The sequence below is a fragment of the Leptosomus discolor genome, chromosome 2 (genome assembly GCF_034619465.1).
Source record: "Leptosomus discolor isolate bLepDis1 chromosome 2, bLepDis1.hap2, whole genome shotgun sequence".
NCBI lineage: Eukaryota > Metazoa > Chordata > Aves > Leptosomiformes > Leptosomidae > Leptosomus > Leptosomus discolor.
Window position 1 is genome coordinate 88,810,677 of NC_141392.1, and position 19,728 is coordinate 88,830,404.

Consider the following 19,728-nt stretch of genomic DNA (forward strand, 5'->3'; position numbering starts at 1 on the left):
CTTTTTGAAGGCCTTGCCAAAGTACTAACGCGCTCTGTGGGAAGCGGAGATTTCATACCGCTAAGCACAACAGCAGGTACATTGAAGCGACTGTACAGAGGCAAAGATCCAAGGAACTATGATCTCAGACAAGAGGGAAAGGTGAGTCAGTCTTTCAGAGTTAAACTGGTAGTTGGAGACAGGTTAGTTGTTATCAATGATAACTATGCAGAGGCTGGTGAGATCTCTGTCACATAAGGTAGGAGGGATCCTCACCTGCCCTCTTAAGAATGTCAGGTTGCTCCTTCCTGTCTTCCTTGTCTGTACTTTTGTCCACCCAGGCCTGGATAGAGGCTGCCTGTGTGAGAGTGGGGATAGTACTGCACTGAGGGAGGGCATGGGCGATGGAGCAGTGAGGGTACAGAGTGACCCCAGGAGCGGGCAGCTCTGTGCCCTCAGCCCTGTAAGCTGCTGCAGGCCTGCAGCTTGGGTGTGAAACATCAGCAAACAGAGCAAGGTACAGGTGCAACCAGACACCAGGCTTTAAAAGAAGCAGTATTTCATGCTCTGAGTGTGCCTGTGTAGAAATAAAGGGAATTTTTTTGAAACACTACTCAAAGGCAAGAGTAGGACATTAAATTCTAAAATTAATTGTAAGACTATACTTTATGTGTCTATGATGTGTCTATAATTATACCCTGTCAATCTGGGTTGATGACTCAAGAGGGTTTTTAGTGATTCTTCCTTACTGGAATAATCCCACACTGGCTTCAGCCAACTGAAAGAGCAGTTTCTTGGAACAGGTTGCCTAAGGAAGTTGTGGATGCTTCATCCCTGGAAGTGTTCAAGACCAGGCTGGATGGAGCCTTGAGCAACCTGGTCTAGTGGAAAGTGTTCATGGCAGGGAGGGTGGAACTAGATGATCTTTAAGGTCCCTTCCAACCCAAATCATTCTATGATTCTATGAAAACCTTGAAATTTGGCTTTATTTTGAAAAAATAAAGGAGGAGAATAGGTCACTTCTCTTTTGAAACATGGAAAAAACAAGTTAAGTAGATTAGCAAAGGAAGAAATGGGGAAAAAGATAGTCATATTGAAACCAGCTGTCCCGTCCCACTCAGTGGGTTTCGGGGTAGGTGAATCTTTTGTATCCTCCCTTTTAAAAGCGGTTTTCCTCTGCACAGCAGAGACTCTTTGCTCGGCAAAGGTAGCGAGTTAATAACCCTCTTATGTCAGTAGATTGGCAGCAATAACACACTTTATTAGTAATATTTCATCGATCAGATAAAGGTATGGCTTTCCCTAATTTTATCTAATAATATGGAGAGAGAAAAAAAAAAGTGAAAAAGAGAAAGAGAGCAAAAGAAAGATCACCACTCCTGGGGTCCAGCAACATCTTGCAAGTCCAGTCTGATCTTTGGTTCTTCAGTGGTGGGTGCACACTTGTGTCTTGATAATTAGTATTTTTATTGTCCCTGCTGTTATATTCATGAGTCCTGTTCACATTACCCCCTCCTCGCTTTTCATGCTAATTAGGACACAGGCGCAGTATACGATATTTTGGGGGCTCCAAGGGGGTTCTGTCCACTATAGACAGGTGAGTGGACCTTCTCAAGTCCAGTGTAAAACTGTAGATGAGGGAGTGGGCCTCCCCAAGTCTGGAAACACCCCTCTTCTGCAGGGTTTGTCCGTTTGGATAGGGGAGGTTGGGTAGCCGCTCCAACTGAAGGCCCCCTTTATCGATCACCCCAACTAAAGTTTCTGAAGAGCGGAACACTGCTCCACCCTCTTACCTCTGAGAAGAGAGCACTGCTCCAGCTTCACAGGGCTTGTTCCCACTGTGCAGCAGGCTGTACTGCAAAGCAGGCTGGTTTTAGGGCTAATCCGTAAAACTTGCACTGTAAAACAAGTTCGTTCAACACACATGCATAAAACCTGCAAAACAGGTTGTTTAAGGCAAAAAATCAGACTGTCCTTCATACCAGCATACTGTATAAATAAGATTGTCTTACTATACAAATTCTGGCTTAGGTACTAAAGCATCTTTGGACCTACTGATCTCTTTGCACAAACTATCTTCTGTTGTTCACAGGGCTTCAGCCACTTGGTGGTTTTGGTCTTTCTGCTTGTATAGGAGAACAAAATTTTAGGAGCTATTTCTGTGGGCATGCCTTTGGGATAGACCACACCATTTCCTTTGTGCTTGGAAGAAGAAGTTTCCAGCAGTGTATTGCAATCACCACTTCCCAGCTCACCTCCACCCCATCGTGAAAATATCTAGCACCTGTCTAGCATCCCTGCTGCTCAGGGATGAACAAACACACTAGGTCTTGCTCAGCCCTACACTTTGCAGGACATGAGCTGTCCTGAGTTTAAATATATGTTTAAATATACTAATAAATATGTATAGTTAAATATATATAAATCTGCAGGCAGCTAGCAACTTTGCCTTGCTGCCTGGGTCCTGTTCCACCAGCCTCACAATCTGCTTTGTGTTTCTTCCTGTGAACCTCTGCAGCAGCATGACTGAAACACTTTCCTGTAGCTCGATACAGCGCTCTCATTTCAGAAATGGCATTGATGGAAATCCGGCTGCTTACCTCATTATGCTTTCTTAAAGATCTGGTTGTGCAGAATTTGCTTATAGAGCCCTTGGATCCAAGGCAAGTCATGCTGGAAATTTGCTTCTCAAAATACTTGACCGCCTGCGATGCCTGTAGGATTGCTAAAATGGTTTTCTCTCTAAGGCATGGTCGGGGCCCAGAGAGGGAGATGGTCAAGGCAGCATTCAATACACAGTAGCTAATTTTTAATTGACACAAAAGCTCTGTTAATTCCAAGTGCAAACACATCACCCAGCGTTGCATCTGGTTTTGCATGAGCTGTTTTTAAGCATCCTCCTAAACTTATGTGAAATTAAATTAGGCTGGTTATTTGGCTAAGAGTTCATTCATTTTTTTCCCCTCTAAAACTCCCCTTTGTATTTTAAAATCCAAGATATGCAGATGAAGTCACTGTCTTATTACCATAGTCCTCGTACAGACTAGCGAGAGAGAGTTGATTCCCATTTATTAGCAAAAAGACCATACAAAAGATACTGTTCTTTTTCAAAGTAGTGTAAACAATTTGTGTAATGACAGTAGGCAGATTTTTCTAATAAATGCTCAGCTATTGTTTAGGACTGTAAGTAGTAATTACAAAACTAACGTGTGTGTGAGTGTATAAACCTGTAAAGCTCCTCACACTTTTTAGTCTGAGATACTACCAAATAAACCTATTTCTCCCGAGCATCTCTATAACCATGTTACTGGACGACAGCTAATACTTGTTTCCATGTTTGCTTAAGCCTTCCTGGTTTCTCCAGAACCTGGTGTCTTCAGTTGTCTAGAAAAAGTGCACCTTGTGGTTCCTAAGTGAAGTATTTATCTTCTGAAGATTTTAAAATATAGCCTGACAGATTATGTTCTTGATGGTTAGTAAGATGTAGCATTCGGTTTTGGTATATATATCTTGCGCATATGTAATCAGTACAGTTACATGTGATTTAGAAACATGTTACACTGTTCTGTCCACTCAAAATATAGTATTTTGTATCCAGGATTGTTTTCTCTAGGATTTCAGGTTCCTAGCAAACACATTGCAATAAAGTAGTTTATGTATCTGTTAAAATATTTTGCTTTTTTAGACATTTGGCTTTATCATCAATTTTTTAGACATTTGGCAATCATCAAGATCGACTCTAATCCTACTCTTGTCATTTGGCCTGGCTTGTGGATTTTTCAGACAACTCCTTGGGTTTTTTTTTTGCCAAGAGATGTTGAGGGCTGGATTTGGGCTGTTTGTGCTTTTAACAGCTTTTAGAAATACCTCAAAGAATTTGCTAACTTATCACAACCTCCATCTCTGTTTAGGTGAGGAGTATATACTGAGAAATGGGCAAATCATCTTATTCAAATGCAAATTTTAGAGGAAAAGAGAACTGCAAAAGACTTGCAAGCCCTGGGAGCTGCAGTGATACCTACGCCAGGCTGTATCCCACGGACGCTTTCTGTTCTTAGCAAGGAAAATCCCCCATCTCAAATGTGCAATGTTGTCTTTGCTGTACCTTTACACCTTTGGGGCTAATGTAGGAATAGCCCTCACTTACATTTTAAGTAAAACACTTTACACCAACGTGGTATTGCAAGTGGTTGGAAGTCTTAAAATGAAGTAGCTGGTCTCGTGTATTACTGTTTAGAGTCCAGTTCAGCACAGTCTGCATGAAGAGCCTGTTGTGGATGTGCTTCTGTCATTTAATGACCCTTAAACTAGCTGGCAGGCTTACAGAATATTATTCTTCTAATTGTATGTTCAGCTTGCCAGCCAGGCTTTACCATTTGAGACTGAACTTACAGTGGCTGGAAACTTTAACTGATAAGTCCAGTATTTTGATAGATCTGTCAGAGATGGAGGAGAGACGCAACTAAAATGAAATCACTTTCCCCTAGCCAAACTGAAGAACTGAACTGATTCAATCTACTCTGTGCTGGAACAGACTCTTGTGTGAAATACAATCTTCTTCTTTTGGCCGAAGCATTTTATTGCCTATATAAATGTTCTGTATAACTGTGCATGCTGTTTCACTTAAAAGTTGGCTTTCTGCTACAGATAAACAAGACCAACACAGCTTGCTGCACTCCACTGCAAAGGCAACACATTCAGAGCATTTGAAATTTCCACTTTAAGACTGCCGGGCAGGATCATAAGATAGAAATCACAGAAAATCGAAAGCAATCTACTCTATTCCCCTGCTCTAAAGCTGAAATTGTATAATTCCCAACAGATTTTTCTCAAAGACCTCCATCGCACCACATCCTTCCCAAATACCACTGTAGGACATCATCACCTTCACCCTGAGAAAGCTGCTGTTACTGTATTACCTGATTCTTCCTCACTGCGCGTTGAACTGCTATTTCTTCTGTCCGTGAGGATACTCCCTTTGTTCTTTGTCGCAGCAAAGATGATACTTGGACAGTTACCACAGTCATTCTTATGCCTTATGCCCTCTGCCTTCAATCTTTACTTGCCAGTCAAGTTTTCTAGATATTTGACCAATCTTGGTGTTCTCTGCACTCTCTTCAACTGGGTCCATGCCTCCTGTGAAGTGCAGCATGCAAAACAGGACACAGCAGCGGAGTGAAGGCACACCTGTGCTGTGTGTAACAGAAATACCACATCCCAAGGCTTGGGAGCCGGGCTCCCAGTTATAGATCCAAGTGTGGCATCTGCGCTTTCCCCAGCAGGATTGCCTTGTTGGGCCATGGTCAGCCGGCGCTCCTCTATGCTCTTAAAGCCCTTCCTGAAGTGCTGTGGTTTAAGTAATTGCCCTTCAGTGTACATTTGTGCTTAGTGTGTAGCCATTTGGGGGAAAAAAAAAAAGAAAAACAGGAATAAAAATTTAAAAGGGAATTAATTTTTGAAAGGAAGAAATTTTACAGTTTAAATAATTTCAGTATTGGGCATTGCTCTTTGTCTCTTTGTGAAGTTAATAAGACTCAGCACACTGCTAAATCTTTTCAGCAAGGAAATAAATTTGGGGAGGAGGAGGGAGGCCATGAGCTGAATGATTTTCCCCACCCTGCTTTTGAGCTGATTGGATCTCTGTGCGCATGGGGAGTTGTCCTGAGGCAGTTCAACATACAGCAAAGATGGCAGGGCAGAGCAGCTCTGTAGGAGATGGGACTGTCCATCCTCCCTCAGGCCTTTGAATGCAGGATCCTCAAACTGTTTCTCCCACATGCAGCTTGCTCAGGTGAGAGAGGAAAAAGCAGCAGCTGCAGGTCTCTGGAGGGTGATGGGAGAGATGAGGGAGAAGACAGGGAGTGTGTGGGCACAAGATCAGGGTCTCGGACACTGTGACAGCATTATTAGCTCCTCTTCAGATACTGCTTGAATATCACATTTACAATCACACTACTACGTATGTATTGTACATAGTTATATGTTCATATAGTGTATTCACTGAGGTACCATATATACGTATACATACACATACACATGATACACTTGATATCTATTTTTCAGCGGGGTCTCTGAAATCTGTAACTGTATGGTCTTCGTAACAAAGCTGCTTTGTGCAGGTTGGAAAATGTAAAATACCTTGTTTGGTAACCCTAGCTGGTTTTTGCCAGAGTAGTGATGATACATCAGCAGTTTCTCTGGATTGCAAGCCTGAGGTTGCCTCTGATAGAAAAGCATATGGAGCAGCACATTTGGTGTGAGATGTCCCACTGCGCAGGTAAGGGTCAGCAACAGGGCCCTCGCTTGTGGGGTGATGAATGTGCCCATCTGGGGGAATCTCCCAATTAATGTAATGATGCAAATAGCTAGAGACAGCAGAAGGGAGAATTTTAGGTGCCTCTTGAATAAGGATGGTGGTAGCTTTAACAGATCCAGAGCACAGGTTTCTTTTCCTTGCTAGCTGCGCTGCATTCGCATGCCATGAATGTGTAAGGGGCAATAAGGGGAGGCAGAATACAGCTAACAGCTGTAATCTGGCCATGACGCAGGTCTGAACTACTCTGATCTCATGGAACGTTTCATGGCTTTTAATGGCCATAATATCTAGGTATTGTTTAGATACCTGCGAAAACACTTATCAGTAGAAGGTTGATCTTTGCCACCAATGGGAGCTGCTGCTTTGGATTGCCCCAGGGCACGGAGCTCTACCTGCTGAACCCCTAATTCTGTCATTGGTGGAGCTGCCTAAAAAGCCCTCTGCTGAGAGAATGACTGGCAGCCCACTAAAACAAAAACAAAACAACCCCCCCAAAACCGCTAATTGCTTGAAAATTTTCTTTCCGTGCACTTAGTCAATAGGTAGCAGAAAAAAAAATCATGTCAAGTCTTCCTTTTCAGAATGGGTGTGAATTTTGCAGTTATTTTAGCAATTATCTGCTTCATAAGTAACCTTGTTTCCTACCAGTCTTGTATCTCTGAGCTGTGTCTTTGTCATGTAGAATTCTACCAAGATATACTTGGTTCCATGGTGACATTGCCAGACAGGCCTAAACATTTACAAAAAGTTTGCTTTCAAATTCGAAGGAGGGAACTGGCTTCTAGAAATGGGACTTTTTGTATGTCTAAAAATACTTGCCTTGAAGCTTAGCCTTTGGGGAATAAAAAAAGAGCTGCATTGTGGCCTGGAAAAGTATGTGGCTGCACCCGTCTGTCCCAGGACTGTGTAATTTTGGCTCTGTACACGGGCTCTAACTGATGTGGCAAGAGAGAGGCACACGAGGACCAGCATGGCCTCAGCAAACAGGCTGCATTTACAGCCCTGGCTCCACCTTGCACTTTAAAAAAGGGGCTGGTATAGGGATATAACAAATCATGGAGTTTCCTAAGTTCTATCCAATATCTACAGTGTTTTAAATTTATGCTGTTTAATGGTATTGAGCGGGGGAAAAAGCAGGAGCTCTTCACTGTACATGCTGGAATATGAAGGCTTTACCCTTTCTGTAAAGTTGTGATTTTCTCTTTTGCAAATTGTATGTAAAGGAATGCTGCAGATAAGACCTATCGACAACATCTATAGCTTTTATTTTCGAGGCTTAGTCCCTGGATTAGTCCTAGAAGGCTGTGCTGCTGCAACAGGACATTACCTTGGCAGCAGGCTTAAATAACTAGTGTGATAAACCTCACCCACAGCCAGCTACTGAGAAAGTCCCGGCTGAATTTCTCCAGGTGCTGAGCAGATGTGGATGCCACACAGGCACACGTCCCTGCCAGGGATCATTCACTTTTCACTTGAAACTGTTATTCCAGTGGATCTTGTGAGGCTGTGGGAGCCGTTTACAGCCCAGTTAGTATAACCTGATTAATAGCATCAAATTATTGTTATTTTTGCAGTCAGTTAAATCAATGAAATTAAATAAAGCTTCCCCTGGAGAGCAGGATGTGTCTAGGAGATTAAAGCTTGTGCTTGCTGCTGGGGTCCAGAGCCTGTGACCTCTCCCTCAGTCAGCATCTGTGGCAGGAGGAGCTGTCAGGGCAGCCTGGAGCTGTTTTCTGTTTTTTAAGGGACGTCACAAGATCGCTCCTTCAGCTGGCAGACTGCATTTATGTTGACCCAGAGCTTATGAAAGCATTTCTCAAGGCTGGCTCCAGATTCGATGTGTTATTTTGGAGCTATGAATGCTGGTTTGCTTGCAGTGATTTTGCCTTTAGTTCTCTGTTTGCAGCTGTTACCTTAATAGCACATTGAGAAAGCCAAGCCCCTCACTGTATAGCACCAGTGGTTGGGTATTATTTAGAATCATAGAATCATTCAGGTTGGAAAAGACCTTTGAGATCATCAAGTCCAACCATGACCCTGCTTTACCAGGTACACCCCTAAACCATATATCTCAGCATCACACCTAAACAACCTTTAACCACCTCCCTGGGCAGCCTATTCCAATGTCTGACAGTTTAATTTAATTTTAGGTGTTTGGTGTTTAAGTAGAAAATGAGGTGAAACCTCAAAGCGGGCACAACTGAAATTCTTTTTAAAAAAAAACAAAAACAAAAAATTAAAGGAGGAATTAGCAACAGAAAGAACCAAAGATGGGCAGGGAAGTGTGAGATAAAGTTGCAAACAGTGCATTAAAAATAGATCAAGTATGGCAAGAGAGACTAGCCCTGTACCAAAGGGCAGGACCCCAAGGAAGCACAGGCATAGTGGAACTGTGAAGATGCTCTGGTCAACTGAGGGGCTGAAGGAGAGACTGGAGCAAGCGGAGCCCTACAGGGAGCCCCCTCCCACTGGTGCTGCTCCTGGCTGGGCCCCTGGCTGGGCTCCTGGCTGGCAGCATCCCACTCAGTCGAGGGGCTTTCTTTCCTGGAGGGAGTTTGGGATGCGATGGGATGGGAGAGTGTGATGTGTATGGTGGGAGAGGCACAGCATAAGATTTACAGGACAAGGGATGTCTGAACCTGTACATCAGTGATGGGGATATTGGGAGGAGAGTGTCTGGGCACAGCCTGCCGGCATTTTCCCCAAGGTCTCTGCAGCAGAGCAGGGGACGGGTTCCCCAGTTGCCTTCATCCCTCAGCTGTGTGCATACCTGATGTAAAGCTGTTTGAAGACTAAGGAAAGCAGTCTGAAGCAGCACCCAGAAGCAACCAAGGAATCGATGGAGTTTGTTGCTTGTAGAACTGAGGCACATGCTTCCCAGCTGTCCAGGTGGGGAGCAGCAGCATCAAGTCCATACATTGCTGGGGCAGGGAAAGCCAGGACTTTTCCCCACTATAAAAATCATTGCCATAAGATAAGAGTCAAAGGCATGAAAAACAGTTCCTAGGGACAGGATCAAGGTGAAAAAAGCACATCAGCAAATTCGGAAGTGGCCTGTATGTAAACTTTCCAATATGAAACAAAAATCAAGAAAAGGTGCTTCATTAGCCTGATGATAAATGGGTAGCGCAGAGATTAGGGGCAAAATATATGTTGTTAATGTGAAGGATGCAAAGGTGAAGGCTGAACTGAGACGAAATACACAAATACTGTATGGTGTTTCTTTTATGCTTGTAGCTGGAGATAGCTAATGCAATCTCTGTGGAGCCTTCAAGCTGAAGATGATTTCACAGCTGCCCCTCCTTGAGTGTGTGCGTGTGGTGTACCATGGGTATGTACATCAAAATACTTGAGCAAAAACTGCTTCCAAAGTCATAACCCCATAGAGACAATTCTCTACCACTTTGAAGGTAATAAAATACAATTAGTGGCAGCTGTAATTTTTTTTTTTAAGCTTGTGAACACTGTTTTCACAGTATGGACAGAAAACTAACCTCACATCAGTCGTTGCACAGGTGCCTGATTTTATTTAGTCCCAACCGATAAGGAAAAATTCAATAAGCAAGAAGTGAAGGACTCAAGCATATCAGTCATATAAGCAGCATTACTTGATCACAGATCGCTGTTGTAACAGGTTCATTTACAAGCAGTAAAGTATCATAACTAAATTGAACACTCTCAAAGCTACTTTCCATTTCAAGTATTGGCTTCATTTTTATTTCTTTCTAAAAGAAATAAACCTTTTTACAGATCATAAATGCCCAGTGTATAACGCTCTATTACAAGTAAATACATATAATATGTGGTGAGTCAAATTCCCTCTAAGGTTCGCCATTGTAAATGAGAGGAGAACATGATGATTGTTTGTTTGGTTACTGGAGCTTACTGTTTCAACCCACCATTACTAAAAATAGCTTCATACATCTGCCACAGTTACATACAGTAAAATGTATAAAACCCTAAAATGTCAGTGCCCATGTGCCTGGAAGCCTCTGTTCACACCTACCATTTAAGAAGACCATGTCTGAGCCCAAACTCACAATAAGCAGCAAGAGTTTGGTAGCACAATAAACCTCTGCCCTGTGGGGAGGTGGCGGGATAGACAACCAGCAACCGGTTGTTGTTTTGCCATGTAACTCACCACAGCTCTGGAACGTATCCACATGCTGGACAGACGAGTGTGGCAGAAAAACCCGTACGCCACACATATCTATAAAGTCTCCGTTGCCTTTATGCATACATATTTTTCAAAATAGCTCTGTTGTATTTAATATGGTGCTTGTCTTAGAGATTACTTTTTAATTTTTTTTTTTCCTTCGCCTTACTAGTAAATCCCCTTTGGGGTAACTTAGCATTCTCTCTTTTCTTTTTTTTTCTATGTTGGGGAGAGGAAGCCCCTGCTGGCATTTGAGGGCTTGTTGTATCCCCACAAATGAGTGGTTTGGTCCACTCCTGTACAAAAGCCAACAATATTTAGCTGATGAGTTATGAGTTAATCATTCAAGAGAAGGCAAAGGAATGCAAAAACTAGCATTGCCTTTCACTGTAGGAAAAACAGAAATCATGTTTTCCTCCGTTCAGTAAGGCACTGTGTTTTTTTGCTGTCGATCACAGTCTTCACCTTCGCCTTCTCCTGTCCTCTTTTCCCTCTGGGGCCTGTCGTCCTTGAAAATGCCTGCAGAGAGGTATGGCCAGAAAGGGTCCTTTCCCATGTGCTGTCTCCTGGCTGCTTTTGTCTTTGATTAAGCAAAGCTGAAACCAGCATTTAATCCATAAATTTGGAAATTAAACTGGACGGGAGGGGTGGGAGAATGCTGCAACTGCAGCCAAAGGGCAGCTGAGTAATTTGTCTGAAAACCAGCCCAGCTTGGTTTCATCCAATGTTTTCAAACTCTTTCACATGGAAAAGAAGTAGAGCCATAGCAACTGCAATAACTACAGTGTGTACATAATTGCCAAGAGGCACAATCTTTCTAAAATATTTATGTAGCTTTTCCAGTATATTTGATCTTTTTTCTTAGAATTGCAGCTGAAGGGTAAGCCATTATCAAGGCTTGAAGACATACTCCAAGTACGAGGAATGAACAGTTTGTCAGGAATACCTGCATAATAACCGGTAGAAGATGCCTCTCCTTTGGTGGATTTGAGTTGCTGTTATTTGGTGAAGGACTTTTGAGCACTTTTTAAAGATGATGGGAACTGGAAATATGACAGGAAAATACCTGCACAAGGAACTGGGCTGTATCAGAACATTTTAGGGCTGAATAGATGTTTGGATAGGACTCTAGTTAAAGCCCCCTAGGGCCCATGGGAATGTGAGACCCACAGCACATCTTGGAATACATCTTCCACTGGAGCAACCACAGCCCTGCCAGTGGCTTGGGGGTGGCCTGTAGAGGGCACGGCTGTCAACCCCTGGCTCTCTGTTTGTGTTCCCTGGATAGGGGCCGAGAAACATTTCTTGGGCACCAAGACATTCTCCTAGAAGGTGGCAAAAAAAGTAGACTCCAGCAATGGAAAGATTTAGGTCCTCTTACCAGCCCCAAACGGACTTTGGTCCAGGTGACAAAGAAGTTGATCCTGTTTATTCCTCTGTGGCCCTTACTCCTCCCCAACATAAGGACCACCAGAGCTAGCAAGGAAGCCCTTGCCAGACCCCCGTTAAACATTGCTTGTATTAGACACACTGTTAATCACTGCTGTAATAATTTCTAAACTTTCTATTAAATATTTCCAGCAGCTCTCATCCTTGCCAAAAATCTGTCCTTTTACTGTCAGTGATCAAATCAGCACCAGTTTCAAGGGCACAGAGTTAAGATAACGCTGAGAACCAAGATTATATTTTACGCGCTTCTAATTTGGTCTTGTTCAACAGCTCTCTAGGGTACAAAATAAAATAGCTAATAGCAGAAACAGGACTAATTACTTATTTCAGAATTAATAAGTTCAGGCATAGTCTGTGACTCATTTCCTTGCTGAACCTTTTTTTTTTTTTTTACTCATCAAATTTGCTCATGGAGTAATGATCTTGAAGACAGGAGTAGACAGGGAGGTTTTTTTCCCAGAACAAATTTGAAGGGACATAAATATCTTGTAAGGCCATGTCCCAGATGATTCAGATGATTCACTGATAACTTCTTACAAGCATTTACAGAATGGAGTTTGTGTAACACCACTATAGCTAACGAACTACATCGTGACAGAGGAAAAGAAAAACAATAGAAAATATTTATTGACATAGTATATGCATCGTATAGTATCTTAACATAGCGAAGGTTTGCATTTATTTTCCCAAAGGAGTTGTCCTTTTGTCCAGTTAAAAATATTACAAAAACACATTTTTTGAAGCTTGCTGTCAGTCTTTAAAAAGTTAAGGATATTAAAGAATCATCAAAGCTACCTCTGGAGTTTTTTAACCTAAATGCTATCTCACACTTGGAGCAAAAGGCTGGTGCCACAGGGACTCAAATCTACTTCCAAATCCTTTGAGCTAAGTGTGGAATTTTAAGCTTTCAATTTAACAATATTCTTTTTTTTTTCCCCATTCATTCTTTAATCCAGGAATTTGCAGATGGAAGTATCTGCAATATTCTGTGCTTTAAAGTTAGAAGCAATTGATTAAATTCTTACAAAGACACCAAACACAAATAGGTATTTGAAAAAGATTTATTAGCTAGAATTTGTGGGCACATGCAAAAAATGGAGCCAACATTTAAACGCTTCAAGTCTGAGACTTTGTTTATTGGGGTTTTCTTTGTGTTTGTTTTTTTTTTCCTCCAATGGGGAACAGCCTTTACAGGAATCCCAACAAAATATCAGGTTTCAGAAATTTTCAAGTGAAAGAAAGTCCCTTTACTCACTACACTCTTGGTGCCCAGTGTGCTGGGACATTCATGCTGCCAAGTCTTTTGGCCAGAACATGGATCCGTTGCTTCCTTAGGGCCCTAAATGAGCAACAAGCATAATCTCAGTGACTTTGGGCAGCGATTGTAAATCAGGGTGAAAAACTGCTGCCTGCTGGTGGTCCCTGCCAGAACCTGAGCCCTCTCACAGCCTTTTCCTTGGTGCTGTTGGCTGGGAAGAGCAGTGAAAGGAAATTGTTCATATAACTTGTGATTTTTACATCTTAATTTATACTGTTATGCCTTTACCAGCCTCCTGCTCTTTCTTACAACAGGTCCCTCTGCTACCTCGCAGCCATTTCATCTATTACTTTTCACACTTGCTTTATCCCTTGCATACCATCTCCGTCTTCCTGGTCTTCCATACTTCCATCTACTTCTCTTGCTCTCTCTTTCTGTGCTAATTGCTATTTGCTGCCAGGTCATCCCTTATCAGCAGAACAGGAGGAACTCCCCAGCTGCTTCCCTCCTCCATATGTAGGTGAATTATTTTTTTACTTAAGCCATATTCTGTACTGATTCATACTCCATACAGACTCATAAATCTGTAAAATTTGGATGGTAGATTATAAACCAAGTCAAGGATTTTCTTTAAGCAATTTTTAAAGCATCGGGTACTCTATACCTCATGTAACAGAAATAATTTTGCTACCTAACATTTTTCTTTTAAGATAATACAAACTTAGACTTAATTCTTCACATTGCAGATAATTCCCTTGACTTCCATCGTATGTCTCAGGGCCCCACATTAAAAGCATGCACAGATGTCTTGCAGAAGCTGGTTTGGTTGTGTTAAGAGTTTGTCTATGAAGTTTATCTTTGGCCCAGGAAAAACTTTCTTGTTAACTTTACAAATTACCAGTAGGCCTCTAGCAGAAAAGGGATTTGACTGACTTTGTTTTTTTTCCTAAAGCCAGGAAATACATTTAAAGAAAAAGATCTACTATAACAATGCTTATGGAAAAGCATTAGTACTGATGAAAACAAATGATGTACAGCTCGGTTCTTGAAAGAGGGAGGGAATATTCCTTTGGGGAAATATCACAAAGGCTCTGTCCCCTTCTGGGCTGGGAACCCAGCCTTGATGCTGCTAAGAACACCCCCTCCTTGTATTTTCTCTTTGATAACTAGATATTAACTGTAGGGTTTTTAAGGAAATCCGAGATGATCATGTCTCAGAAATTTTTGTCCCATTTGCAGTGGCTGGTACCAAGAGCTCTACATGGGATATTGACCTCCTGTGGTTGTGTGTAAGCGTTCAAGTTATGAACTGATTCAGATGTCCCTGTACTAAGCAATCATAATACCTACATAAAGCGTTTCCTTCTCTATTAGGCCAAGTGGCAGACTGAAATGCTACTTGGCATGCAGAAACAACAGGAATAACATTTTGTCCATGTCTTCTTGTCCCTGCAATCCCTTGCCTGAAGGCGCTGACTCAGTCAAAATGGCACATGTTCTACAAGCCTGTATATTTGCATGTGTTTGTGCATGTGCACTCAGACACAGAGGCTTGAATATATAGACAGTTTTGATTAATTTTTATGTTGCTCTGGCCATCCTCTTTAATCTCTTAGTACCATAAAATGAGGCACTGAGCATCTAATATTTATCCTCTGAGGATATAAACATTTGTTATCAGCCTCATATGAGAACTTCAGGTCGTGGCTGAGGTATTTATAGTGGATGATTATTATAACAAAACCATTTGAAAGCTGTCATCAACATTTTTCATTCTTACCTTGTCCTTGATTCCCAAACTAATAAAGAAATAGATTCTATTTCTGCTCCTAAGGAGTACACCTAAATAAGGCTCACAAAAATGAGTAATTTACTAAGCCATCTTATCTTGATCAGTTTTGGACCCAAATGAACAATGAGAATGATTGTTAACAAAATCCGCGGACCTAGATTGATTTGTATTGGAGTAATGATGTGGTAACTTGTTTGTCACAGTAACTATGGAAAAGGCACTTAAGAAAAACATTACAGAGCTGACTAAAGAATATTGTAGGCCCATTGCATAGAGTGAGAGTATTAAATATTGGACTGAGGTGATTTAAAAATACTGTCAGTGAAGCCATATGTCTTAACAGAGATATTAACAACAATAAGAAATAATTAACCTTAAAGTCTTAGACATTAATTTCTAAACCATAAAAATTATTCGTTTTCTGCAAACAATCAGACAAAATGTAATAAAATAAAATAAAACAGAAAAGTTAAGTGTTCCCTGGAAAGGCTGACATTAAAAGAAATAGTTTATTTTAAAGTGGGATCTTTTCCAATTAATGAAATATTGTTAGAGTTATGGTGTGGAAGCATGTCTTAAATTTTTATGCTTTGGCAATAATATGACAAAGAAAGTTGCCTGCACATTCAAAGTGTCAGGATTTATACTTTCAATCATCTACAAAAAAGTGAGTTATTAAAAATTATCTTACTTCATCAAAAGATATTACAAGATATTAAAGATACCAACAAACAAATAGTATTTTAAAATCTTGTTTGTGGTTTGTTTTTTTTTTTTTCTTCTGCACAGGAAGAAAACGTATTTTGGTCAGAATAAACTTATGATCAAGAAAATGGTGGTGAATAATCTTAAAAGTATAGAAACCCAAAGGATATGATCAGAAATACACAGCATCATTTTATGTTATTAGGTTAACATAGCACCATAACAATCCTGTGCTCTTCAAAATCTTGATATAAAATAAAAGACATAGACTTGTGTAGCAATCAACAACAATTTTTAAAAAGGTGATTTGTGTTTAAAGATGTGAAAAAGTCACGCTCACATTGTATTTTCATTAAGTAAATGGTTCAGCAAACATAATGAACCAAATAATTTGCTAACTGCTACTGCTACCTAACCAAATATCTGTTATAATGTACAGGATAGTTCCGCCATTCAGAAGGTGGTATAATTTAGTTGGGAGAAATTTTTAGTTTAACCTTGTAACTCATGTTGAGGTGGAGTCTGAATATGACATTATTAAAACTATCCATTTTGCAAAACTGTATAAAGCCAAACTAAAATATTGCTTTCCAACTCCCAGACTAATACATACTATCCTATCTATAAAGCTGAACTCATATAAAAGTAATTTATAAAAACTGCAAAAATGGTTAGCACCCAAAAGATCTATCATCTGTGAAGCTCTAAATGATTGTCAAATAGCCACTTCAGAAGTCGTGACTTCTCCCAATGGTAAAGCTAAACATTTGACTAGAAACTAAACCTACAGCTCTCCAAATACTAATTGGAATGCAAATGCATGTGTTTAAGACTTCTGTAGCTTCTCAAAGAAGATTTAAAGGCATTGAATTAGGTCCTGATGTTTCTTCTTCTTCTAAACATGGAAACTTCTATGTTTGCTAATTTCTTTTTGCTATTTTTACTGAGCAATGAAGTGAAACTTGTCTTTAAGGTCTAATCCTCACTACGGAAATTCGGGTGTTCCACGGAATTGTTCCTGCAGCAACCAGAGGAGGAAATTTTCCAAACTAACAAGAATGAACTAGACTGCTGCTTCTCACATGGAGCTATGGTCTTTAGAGAATGCCAAAATAATGTCTTGGTCTCATGTAGTTCTCTGGATCATTCTGCACATACAGTAATGTGCTGTATGCAAAACTTGCATTTGAAGAATTGGAACAGAACCCTGAGAAAAGCAAATCCATTGGAAAAATAGATATTGTTTCATAATATCAGTTTGAGACGCATCAATCCTTCCCTTGGGGGAAAAAAACCCCAACAAACAGGTGTAGTAATTTTTTTTTCTGATGTGAATTATCTGAATTTGTCACAATTGCAAATATAAATATAGTTTGGGATTTTAAGTGCATATCTAGGGTTGATTACATTAGAGATATTTTGTTTGACAACTCTACCCATCCCCCAGCAATTCAGCATTCCTCAAGTCACTGTAACATTACTTGTGAGCTTTGAGTTCAAAAACATCCTGATGTGGAGCGATGTTCTTCCAGTAACTGCTGCAGCAGACTTTCACTCTATGACAATACGGGTGCTAAGCGAGTCAGGTTCAGCTCTCTTCAGCCTTGTGTGCAATTCTCATCATTACCATGTATCCAGAAGCAAATCTGGGCATATTTGAGAGGAGTAATTCTTACTGCTACATTGTAATCCTGCTGTTCACCGTTGACATCCACCCACTGATGGCCTGAGTAAACAGCGATGATCTTGCGTTTCCATTTCTTTTTGTTCGGCTCCTTAAGACGAAGATAGACACCAGATCCAGTGGAGCCAGGCTCAGCATCACAGTACTGATAAAAGAGATCATTGGACTCATCAGAAATGCTACAAAATCTATAGACCAGCTGCCCAGATCGATCATTGTCAAAACCTGAGAAGTGGATCATGCTCCCAGGCATCATTTTGATTGTTGGGCTGATTCCCAGCTCCATGTATTTCCTTTTGTGGGGACGCTTGAGCTCAAGAACAGCATAATCATAATCTAGGGCAATATCCGCAGAGACACCCTTAAACCAGCCTTTTGGGATGTGGGTACTCTTCACCCTGGTCCACTGGAAGGAGGGCATGCCATCCGAGGTCCCCTGCTTCCTCCCAGATCTCCTCTGCTTTCTCCCACCACCTTTGGATTGCCGCCTCAGTTCTGTGGCTGCTTCAGGATCCTCTTGGGCTGCAGAAACTTCTCTCTTACTTCTTTTAGCACCTTTGCGTTTCCTGCCATCGCCTCTGGATTTTGTCTTCATCAGGCCCACCCTCAGTCTTTTGCTGCCCTTAACATAATCCTTGCCATTGTGCAGACAGTGGGCAGCAGTTAGGACATGCTTGGGGGAAATGAGAATGCCACTACAGCCGGTGGAGATCTTCACAGCTGTGTTGAACGGAAAGTTGGTCATAAACCGCTTGTCATAGATGCTGAACCTACTGTCCGTTCCATATATCTGCCTCTTCTTTCTCGAAGACCTTCGTGTCGTTGTGTTTCCAGCTGGGTCAAGCACTAGTCCGAGGACATTCACTTCAGTCAGGGTCCGTGTGCCATTTTCAAAAACGGTCTCATAGGATAAGAGGTCCTTCAAGTCAGACAAGCTTGGCACCGGCAATTTTCTTTGACATTCAATTCCACATACACTGTTCAGCTCTAGTTTGGTTTTTGCTTCAAATTTAGGGCTCTCAAGGGAGAAAGTTCTTTCGCTCACAATCTGGGGAATCTTCTTTAAGTGCCAAGTAAAATCTTGTTCAGTTTCTGTTCCATTAGTGAGACCCAATATAGGTATGAAAAATATGAAGAGCAGTAACACACGCTCCATTTTGTTTATTTTTTCTCTAAAACAAGAAAAAGAGATTTGAAAATACACATTGGAAATACACACAGTTATCTTAGTATATTCAAACTATAATCATGCAATATTAGCACTGACATCAGTGGAACAGATTTTAACACTCTGCTCAAAATAGAAATGCCTCAGGTATTGCCTGTATTGCCTCTGACGCTTCCAAGAGTCTCTAGCAAGATGGGCGCAGATGAGCCAGCCAGCATCCATGCGGAGCTACGTACTGGAAGGTGGAGACAGCTGAGTTTTACCTGCTTTTCCCTCAGTGGGGCATTAGTCTGAGTCATTCTACTCTGTACAGCGCTCTGTTTTTATTTGTCCCATAGGAATGCAATTATGTTTTACACTTCTGCTTCTCTTTGCTATACTGCTGTTTGCAGGTAGAACATGGTTGAAAACCACCAATATATTCAAAAGTTGCATTCAAAAGTTGGGATCCAGGCAGAGGTGGACAGACAGACTACACTCATGAGATTCATGAATCCTTAGGAAACCAGATCAATTATTTTCTTTCATGTAATGGGCAAAACGTAGCAGCTTTAAGTGACCTAGAAGTCACCAATGGTTCTGCATTGTCCACCCGGCTAAGACCTGTCAATCTGCCTGCTATGGAAAATGACACTTTGCTAACTGCTCTCCCAAGGAACCAACTTAGAAAGACCTCCTTTCTCCTTTCAATGTTTATGTTTTTGGATGTGACAGATAGAGCAATTTGGGCACCTAAGCAAGGTGGCAAGGCCCATTTTAAATGCTTTCAGCTTCTGCTGCTCTGAAAGGCATGGGTCTCCTGCAGACCCTGTGCTGTATCTCACTGTGTGCCGTGGCCACCAAAACCTCATTCATTTCTTATGCATGGGTGTCTGAATCTCTCTCAGGATGTCAGAGAATTTCAAAATCCATGGTCGGAGGGGGCAAATGAATGAGGGAAGTAGAAGGTTGCTGGTCTAAAGGAGTCTCGTGGTTACACATGCAGGAAAGCCCAGCCAAGTAGGAGGGACAAGTGTGCGGACTCATCACATGCCTTTTTCCTGCAGGATTCCACAAAGGCTGCAGGAACTGTGCTGGCTGTGCCTTACGGTCACATGTGGAAAGCCCCACCTAGATGGGCTGATGCGCCACACAAAGACCTAATATTTTAAACGGGAAAGACAGAAAGCAGTATTATTCCCATCTGTAGTTGCGAAACATGTAGAAAGAATGTAAAATTGT

General features: G+C 41.4%; 1 protein-coding gene across 1 annotated transcript; it reads right to left on the reverse strand.

Moving 5' to 3' along the window:
• Positions 1–17,253: 17,253 nt before the first annotated feature.
• On the reverse strand, positions 17,254–18,501 carry PRSS35 (serine protease 35). Its single transcript, XM_009949162.2, has one exon. The coding sequence runs from the start codon at positions 18,493–18,495 to the stop codon at positions 17,254–17,256; it is 1,242 nt and encodes a 413-aa protein (XP_009947464.1). The 5' UTR covers positions 18,496–18,501.
• Positions 18,502–19,728: the final 1,227 nt, after the last annotated feature.